This window comes from Eupeodes corollae, chromosome 3 (assembly GCF_945859685.1).
Source record: "Eupeodes corollae chromosome 3, idEupCoro1.1, whole genome shotgun sequence".
Taxonomy (NCBI): domain Eukaryota; kingdom Metazoa; phylum Arthropoda; class Insecta; order Diptera; family Syrphidae; genus Eupeodes; species Eupeodes corollae.
The window spans coordinates 76794374-76803801 of record NC_079149.1 but is presented as its reverse complement, the minus strand read 5'-3'; the positions used below and the strand labels follow the sequence as shown (position 1 = coordinate 76803801).

Here is a 9428-nt window from a genome sequence, read left to right as displayed (position 1 = left end):
GTTGAGGTACTGTAAATGTTTTCGAACAGCTCATAATATCTTTTCTGTTTTTTCTTGAAATATGCAAACATTAAAGTAACATTTAGTAGTTTGTCCAAATAAAAAAAAAATTAATTGGACTATTAAAACATCGATTTTTTACATGTCGACTGATCATGTAGATGCGGTACTTCATATACATATGCATTATGCAATAAGCCATTGTCTTTTAATTATACACTTTTAAAAACAATCGTACTTGACAATAAATTCTAAAATTCAATTCTTCTTTTTAAATTTCAATATCTTATCTTTTCAATATCTATATTTGGGAAAAATCTTTATTGGTTGTAATAGTCTGTATCCGACCTACGTATAAAGCTTAAAGAAATACTTGTGAAGAATTACAACTGATATGAATTTAAAGGAACTATGCGAGATATTAAAAATACTTTAACTGTGAAGATATGTATATGAAATTATCGAAACAAAAATTATGCCTAGTAAAAAAGTATGCTTAAAAATAGTACCCATTATTTAAGATATAAAAATATATTTGCAAGATAAGTCTTCAACAATTTATGCCATTTGATTCCTAAAAAAACGTTAATTTTCATTTAAATGTATGTATGACATTTTTGATCATCAAATATACATAATTAAAATAATCTTAGAGCTAGCGTAGAAAAGAAATTATTGAAATCTGTTTATAAATTTCTAAAAAAAATTTAAAATCAAATAACAGGGTACCCTTTTGGTACAATTCAAACATATATTTTTTGTATTAAAAGAAGCAAAGTAAAGAAAATAATTAGAAAATATTGCGTACAAATCTATATAGGTTTGTTTTTGAGCAAATTTGAATATTTGATTTTCCGCGAATGTTCTTAAGACCTTAACTTCCGGGTTTGAAGTCCATCGAATTATTTGCTTAGGTTGTAGGAGCGACGAATCACAGATAGACGGAATCGTGGCACCCACTTTTTTCATTTAAGGAAATAATTATCCGTACCGATTTAGATGAAAATTGGTGGGGAGATAGCTAAGAACCTTTCGACTAGTTCCCGGTGTGACTTTGGCTCATCAAAAAACGAACTTATCAATGAAATAATGAAAGGTTGAGAATGACTACGAACAGAATGAGATCATTGGAACTATGCATTCATTTAATTCTATTGACTGTTTAACATATAAAGATATACCAAGCAACAATTGAATATGTAAACTCACTGGATGTGCCTGCCTAAGGTTAAGTTAGGTTAAAGTAGCTGTCCATGATGGAATAGAACACAATTAGGGCAGTTTAATAGCCCATTGTGATACCACATGAATCTTGAGGCTTCCTCCTAAGCTCAATGAAACCAGTTTGAGTCCTTTACGAAACATGAGAGGCTGTTTATGCTAATCGTTATAGAAGAAGGCTGAGTTCAAAAATGCAACTAGTTGCACAAGCAACCGGCAATACTCATGCAATGCAATTATGAACAGAAAAACTACTGCAAGAATGCGGCAGATATACAATATCAAAAACAAGTTCATAAATGTCATCAAATTAGGCGCCTATAAAAAAGTATGACAAAAATAATTAAGTTTTTTCTTTGAGTTACGCGTGTTTTGGTTGGTTCGTGTCTTTACAAAATTCTTATTTTAAATGTTTTGAATGGAACAAATTCATTTCTATGAAGTATAAATATTATATTTCAACTAATTAAAAACAAATCATTTTTTTTTGCCAAAAATTTAATAAATATTCAATTATTTTACCTGCTCATCTTGTTTTGACATTTTCCTGCAAAGCGGCAACAGATATAAAATGACTGCAGGTCTGACTGTTTTTTTGAACAGAGTTACTGACTGCAGTCATGCAGTGTATTTACATTTATGAACGCAAATCTTGCATTCCTGCTGCATTTTTACATTTATGAACTTACACGAATTCTTCTAGGTATTTCTTGCGTTATTGAACTAGAGCAGGGCATGTACAGAAAAGGTAAAGAACTGTTTCCTCCTCCTCTTCGTCCATACAGCTTCTGCAAAAGTCATTTGAGCATACGCCTAGCCGCGTTTTAGTTTTCGATTGGTATTCCACTATTTGCCAAACGTGGTAAAATGGGTTGTACCGTTCCTGGCGAGTTCATCTGCCTTACAGTTACCTGGAATGGTGAATATTAAACTGTTGTGCCATCTCCATTAGAGATTATCGATAGTGATAGACTGTTCTAGAGTTTATAGAGACAAAGTCCAGAGATTTGATAGCGGCCTGACTATCTGAGAAGATACGGATATCAGATGTTGATATCACGTTTTCCTTAAGCCAGGACAAGACTTCTTTTGTCGCTAAAAGTTCGGCCTGGAACACGCTTTAATGATTGGGAAGGCGGAATGAGAGACTTAATTTCATTAGTTCAGAGTACAAACCTCAACCAACCCCTTCTTTTGTTTTTGAACCATCTGTATGAAAACAATTTGACTCGTCTTTCAGGAATGCCTTATCCTCCCAGAAATATCTGGAAGGTATAGAAATCTGGAAGTTTTTGTCGGATTGCATTTGAGGTATTATATATACTGTGTGCTTTGGAATTGATTCTAAATACCTAAGAATTACGGAGTGGCAAATGTTGTTGTTAATCCACTGTGACGAAGCTTTGAGGTGAATAGCAGAGCTTGCAACTATTTGTTTGCTAATGGCTTACCACCGCACAATTTACGCTTAAAGGTGGCTCCATGCTTTGAGACATAAACCAAATAAAGTTTTGCAAAGCGACAGTATGCTTATTGTTTGTAAATTAATGAACAATGGGATTCACGCGACGACATTCAAAGGAAAGTTCAAAGGTAAAGATCCCGTTCATCCCACACGGTATGACGGTATGTCCTTTCAGTTTAAAAAGTTCTAATTTTCGACCCGTCTCGAATTCGCCATGCTCATTAACAAATCACAAGTAAAATTATTGAAAGTTTGTAATTTGAATCTGGAATATCCATGTTTTTACCAAGGTCAACCAAATACCATCTGCGCCTAAGAATAAATAAAATAAAATGTCGTATGTCACAATTTACTAGTTACAAGTTACAAACCAAAATACATGAATCATTAGAAAGCTTAATTTTGTATTTGTTACCTAATATTTAATTGAACTTAATAAAATCCAAAATCTGCTTATTTACTGCCTCAAAGCAGGAGCAGAGTTCGCTGATTCGCAAGTTGTAAAATTATGATGGAAAGCCCTTTGTTTAATCTTAACTTATCACGATAAAATGAAAACGACAGTGCTTCCGGGGCATAGCTCTATCCTGTTGTCCATATTTTCAATGCCGATGAAGAATTTTTATAATATATATGTCTAATTATCCCATGCTTAAAGCTTTTTAATTTGTCTTTGAGTACATTTTTTATTTTAATGTATTTTGATGTTTACGCTCATTATTTTAAAACGCTTACCAATCTTATCATGCTGGAATCGCAATAGCACAAAAACCGCCCAATAATTATTCTTGGATTTTCTGTACCTAGTATAAAAATTTAAGGATAGTTTAAATATTTTTGTTAGAGGAAGATCTGTCAGAACTAAAAAAAAAAACTGTACTCGGTGTATTGCACATTGGATTGGCAATGATAAAGAATTTTATGGGTTAAACCCCTGTCTGTGCCAACTAAAAGCTTTTTCACAGATAATTATTGTATAGGTCTTTCTCAAGTCAGCCGTTCGGATTCATCATACAAATTGTTGCACCAACCAATTAAGAAAATATGAATATAATAGAAAACGACTTAAACTGTAGTTTATTTATTGCAAATTTTTTATTTGGAAATTCGGCTTAGTATAATATGAGGTGAAACTATTTAAAACAACATTAATTACAAGTTATGGTTTTGTTTCTCTTCCCAGTCTTTTTTTTAATTGAATGGCTTTGGGCACAATCTTCCTACAGGATAACTTTTTATCCATGGTATATATGAAGTGATTCTAGTATTTACACCTGGAGTTTTTCCACATTGGAATCCGTAACTGATGGATCCAAGTAAAAATTGTCTAGAGTTATTCTTGTGTACAACTGGTCCTCCTGAGTCAAATTGACATGCATCCCTGTTTTGAAAAAATGTACATACTTGAGTCGATTGCAAATTACGGTATACATTTCTGCAAATGGAGTTTGGTACAACATTTACACGAGCCTTCTGGAGAACATTCGATTTTGGGCCAGCAAATTCAGAAGTTCCCCAGCCTACAACATCCACATTGAAGTAATCAAACGTATTGGACCTGAAATTATAAAGGCAAAGATAACTATTATAGATACATTACGAACAGTTTTTACATTCCCGTTTCTTAAAATCCCGATTTTTATAATCCCGAATTTATATAATTGTTTAATTTAATAACGGTAAGACCGTTTTCAAGAGGTCGGGATTTGACGGAATTTTAAAAATCGGGATTTCGATACGCTCCCAGTTTTGCCGGCTCTTGCCCTTGCAATGTTAGTATCGTTAATAGATAATGGGAAGACCGCTATATCACAACATTAAAGATACTTGTATGTTCTCTAAACTAAAACATATGAGCAGTGCTCTAGCTATGCTACCATCCCCGTTCTGCTACAATGAATATGAACTATCAAAGGATAAAAGCACTATGGATTGTTAGTTTGTTAATTTCTCGTAAGAGGAATTATCCGAGAAAGGTGTTTAGAAATAATGCGTGAAAATTAACTTTTCGGATCGAAATGATAACCACAAGAATGATAAATCAAAAAATCACGAAGAATGTCTTGACTACAAAAATGCGTGTCTAAGTCGTTTTAGTTGCAGCCTTATGATTTGCAGAAGCATTTAAATCCATTTCAAGTGTATTTGTCAACTTTAAACCCTAATAAGTTCATTCATGATACACCTAAATATCGAAAGATCAGGGGAAGGATTTTTATGCTTCTAAGACGTTTTGGTAGCAGTTTTCTCTTTATCCCTTCCTCATTAGATTATTGTAAACAAGTTATTTTATAAAACTTGTGAACCAACTTGGAACACATTTTAAAGCAACAAAAATTAGCTAAGAGTTTCTCATCTCTTTTTTTATACCTCGACTATATTATATAATAAAATTTATATAAATTATATAATGAGGCAGTATTTGTATGCCGGGTGGTATCTTTTTTTCAAAAATGCTTTTTTATACATCATAAATCATATTTGAACAAAACTAAAACTGTGTTTTTTTCGACATTTTGAAAATAAAATAAATTCTTAAATTGTATTTTTCTGACGTGGATAAACTTCATCCTACAAATTTAATGATCTAAGTTGCGATTTATTGACAGTCCTCTAAAATCAATTGAGAATGTTTTTCATCACATATAACTGGTGAAAAAGATATATTTTCACTTGATAGGTTTTGAAAGAAAGACAATATATAAATTATACTCACAATTGATCGAGCGGTAAGCATATTGGCCCTACTCCAGACGACCATTCTATATTCCCACGAGTAATAATCAATGTTATATCGTTAAGATTATTCGATGCGTTATAATTTGGATGTTCAATGAAGGAAACAATGTCGTATGTGGCTGCATATTTGGATTCCGTGCCTAAGAAGATGCAAAGAAATTTAACACTATTAAAGGCAAAACACCAAAAAATCGTAACATTAATTGTTCTTGTCATCACTATTCATTCATGAATAATTTTTAGTTTGTTTAAGATTTGTTTTTACTTTCGCACCTGACTGTGAAAAAAAGATATTATACTCACTTGAAGATAAGTCGTGATCACCGACAATAACAATGTTATCAGTATGATTAGGAAATAGCCGGACACAGTGTGTTACAGTCAAAATAACACGATGACTTACTAATTAAAAGATATTCCCCATAAAATTTCGTTTTCTCAAAATCCGAACAGACACTCACTTATAGATCCCCCGCAAAAAATTGATCTAGTTGGTTTATTATATAGCGCTACCATTGATGGAAATTCACCAATTGCTGTTTCCACACCACCAACTATTCTTGTGTTTTGGGACCATCCACAATCGCAGGCTTGAGGTCGAGTCGTTAACTTACATCTAAATGAGCCTCCAATACCAATATTAGTTGCATCACCAGACACGTAAGCAAAAACAAGTTTTGTAAATAAAGTGGCTTTTGTTATATTTCCTATGCCACAAAATTGTTCTGCACCAATCAAGTTTTGATCACCATCCCGAGAAAAATAAAAGTATTCAGTACTGCAAGCGTTTGGATTCTGGAAATATAAGAAAAGAGTCCGTGATAATTTTTAATATAGTTCAATATATCACAAAAAGTGTGTATTTGCTTTAAAGACAAATTTTTAAAACTAGATTCCAAAAAACTGCAAAAGTAAGCATTTGTAAGTTTTTGAACTTGGAAAACAGAAGGTTTCCAAACATAATTTACTTCATATTGCACCGCACCGAAACTTTAATCGTATCAAATAGCATCAGGATGAAATCAAAGAAATATACATCAGGTACTTATAACGCTAACAATATAATTCTTCCCCAAAAACTGTGTTTGATAGTTTAAGTCCTGACCTAAGTAACTCTGCCAATAAATGACTCAATTGTTTATTTGAATTTACTACACTTTTTAGCAAAACTTTAACTATTTTAATTTTGTCTATAGGCCTCTTAATTATTTGTTTATTTCATTAAATAAATAATCTTTTGTATATGAGACATGTGTTATCTATCTCAAAAGGACGTATTGTTTTCTATTTGGAATAACTTCCGAAAGTTCTTGTTTCTCGGAAGTGAATTTTTATGTCATCTGCAGTTATAATAATTCTAAATATTTGTATTGGTATGAAAGTCTCACCTTATCTATTGCAAGTGAACACTCGGCATAAATTTCGTAGTCGAGTGGAGCGACAAACGAGTATTTGCATGAAGATCCTGCAGGATACTTTTGAGGATAGTAGGGAGATTCAATGTAAACTGTAGCATCCGGTTGGAGTGAATATCTATGATTACAACCTTCGAAAAGTGCACTACAAGTTACGAATTCTCCGAATATCAGCAAAATTCCTTTTAACAAATAAATTTTTTTGTTCTGTTATATTATAATTTAAAAGTAAGGTTTAATAATAAATATAATCCATTTTAAACAATGAACGAACCTAGACAGAAAATCATTTTAAACCGCGCACAAATTAAGAATGAAAAATTAAAACTGCTTAACTTTAAGAGAACACAATTATATTGTACTTGCATTATCGTTTTTATTGCCTTAAGAAATAAACAACTTACTGACACAAATAATTCGCTTCCATATCTTTTTCAAAAATGTTTTTAAAGCATGAAGGTTGGTCTATAGAAGCTTATATGCCCAGTTATAAATCATTTAATTTTTCAAGGACATACCACACACAAAAAAGAAGACACAAAATTTTGAAATTATAAAAAATTATGGGTCAAAATCGTTAACTTATAATAAATTATTTAGTAAATTTATTAAAGAAATATATATAACTGTTTTGGTTTGGTTGAGCCGTCAAACAAACTTTTTGTGAGAAAACTATCTGTTTCCATCTAGGTTCGAGTATGAATTTAATTTATTTGCATTATTTAATGCAATTGCATCCCAATTTCGCAGCGAGGGTTAAGCTGTTATCAATTTTAACTAGGTATTTAGGTCATAATTTTCATTATGGTGGTATTCCAACAGTGGTGAATCTATGTCACATAAGTAAATAATTCAATGTTAATAAACGATATATAATAAGAAAGTTGCGGGCTTCACTTATTATTTTTTATATACTTTGATTAAAAAAAACACAATCTTTTATTATTTTTAGTGTAAGACTAGCAATAGATTCAATCTCTTTTAACAAATAACTAAACTCTTTTTGTACTCTAAAAAGATAACACAATGTGAAAATATAAAAAGTATTAATAAAGACTAAAGAAACATTATGGTATGTGCATTCTTTTTGAGTAGACTTGGTTTTTGAAAATTATACCATTTTAACACAACTACATGATACACTGCCAACCACTAGGACGAGGCCACAAATATTCGAATTAATTTCGCTTTTTATAGCTTGTGGAAGTGTTGTACCCGAAAACATTACCTGTGTTCTGTTGGAAGATCTATCCATAGTATAGTAGGATTTTACACCAATAACAAAAATAATAACCATAGTATGAATACTAGCGATACAAATTAGAATAGAATATTACTAGGGATGAGTTTTTGAAATTTATATGAGTCTCGAATGGATCTTATGTGATTTCGTTCTCAAATGTTGGTACGATTGATATTGTATTCGTATCTCAATGGAAGTGTTCGTTGAGCAGTTGTGCATTTGGAATCATGTGTGTTTTCCATTGGGGAAAAAATCAATCTGTTACTGTTGCTATAATTTAGTTTTGTTAGAGAAAATGGACTAACTGGGCTTATTTTACAAGAGAAAACAATAGAAAAGATAATTAGGTTTTGCTATGTTTCCACCAAAGGTTTATCTCAGTTTAAATTAAATAAATCTTTTTGGTGTTTCAACCGCACAAGAAGATTTAAAAATGATTAAGTTTGACAGCATTTTCTAAAATGCAAATGGTGTTTCGATATTTCTTATGAAGTGCAAGAGAGATAATTTGATTCGTGTTAAACAATGAAAAACTGAATAGTTCATCATCATCATAACAAATTTTAAATACAAAAATCAGTCTACTACGGATCGTTTTTTTTGTCAATTTCTCACTGTACTATATATGGACTACCAAAACAAAGCACTTATTTACTACCTGTGAATAGGTACGTTTTCACCATTAGAAGTTTAAATGAAAGGTAAATTTAAAACGGGCGTTGGAATTCCCCAAGATCAAACAATACTCTTCAAAAGGGTGCACAAATGTGCGTCACTAGGATAAGTCCACATGCAACATTTAAGAAAAAAAAAACGAAAAATTAATGAAAAATTTAGATCTCTTCAGTTTCAGTTTCAGTTTCAGTTTATTTATTTATAACGCTTACACAGTAAGATAATAGATATCTTATAAATTAGTGAAAGCCTATGACTTTACTTTATATAACAATTCAATTTAAAAAAAAAATATGGTAAGGAAATAATATAAAATTAAATTATATACAAAAAAGAAAATAACAATAATTTATAAATAAAATATTAATTGACAATAAAATAGAAATAATAGAAATAGAAGAAGGAAAAGATAGTTAAGTTAGTTAAAGTTAAGAAAAGGAGATAGTTCATTAAGTTAAGTTAGTTGCTTTGGTTCGAAAAGAAGATTTTAATACTTTTTTGGAAAATATGTATATCACTTATATCCCGCAAATGAGTTGGAAGTGAGTTCCATAGGCGACATGCAGCGATGAAAAATTGCCTTTCTGAGGTCAAACACGAAAAGCGTGGCAAAATTACCGATGTCGATCTATTCGATGTTGACATTCTGATTTTTTCAAACAGATAAGCT

The 9428-nt window shown here is 31.3% G+C and overlaps 1 protein-coding gene across 1 annotated transcript; it reads right to left on the bottom strand.

The window, feature by feature from the left end:
* Positions 1-3778: 3778 nt before the first annotated feature.
* LOC129952408 (venom serine protease-like) lies at positions 3779-7183 on the bottom strand. The gene is made up of 6 exons (XM_056064969.1): positions 7115-7183; positions 6814-7022; positions 5887-6220; positions 5729-5827; positions 5403-5565; positions 3779-4244 (listed from the first exon to the last, which is right to left on the bottom strand). Exons 1-6 carry the CDS (start codon positions 7128-7130, stop codon positions 3878-3880), a joined length of 1188 nt encoding a protein of 395 aa, XP_055920944.1. The 5' UTR covers positions 7131-7183; the 3' UTR covers positions 3779-3877.
* Positions 7184-9428: the final 2245 nt, after the last annotated feature.

What these genes read in the sequence shown, in the direction of transcription:
- LOC129952408 (XM_056064969.1), bottom strand. An exon ending in TGATCACGACTTATCTTCAA is followed by an intron (nt 5,566 to 5,728) that starts GTGAGTATAATA and finishes GCATCTTCTTAG; the next exon opens with GCACGGAATCCAAATATGCA. An exon ending in TGCTTACCGCTCGATCAATT is followed by an intron (nt 4,245 to 5,402) that starts GTGAGTATAATT and finishes TTATAATTTCAG; the next exon opens with GTCCAATACGTTTGATTACT.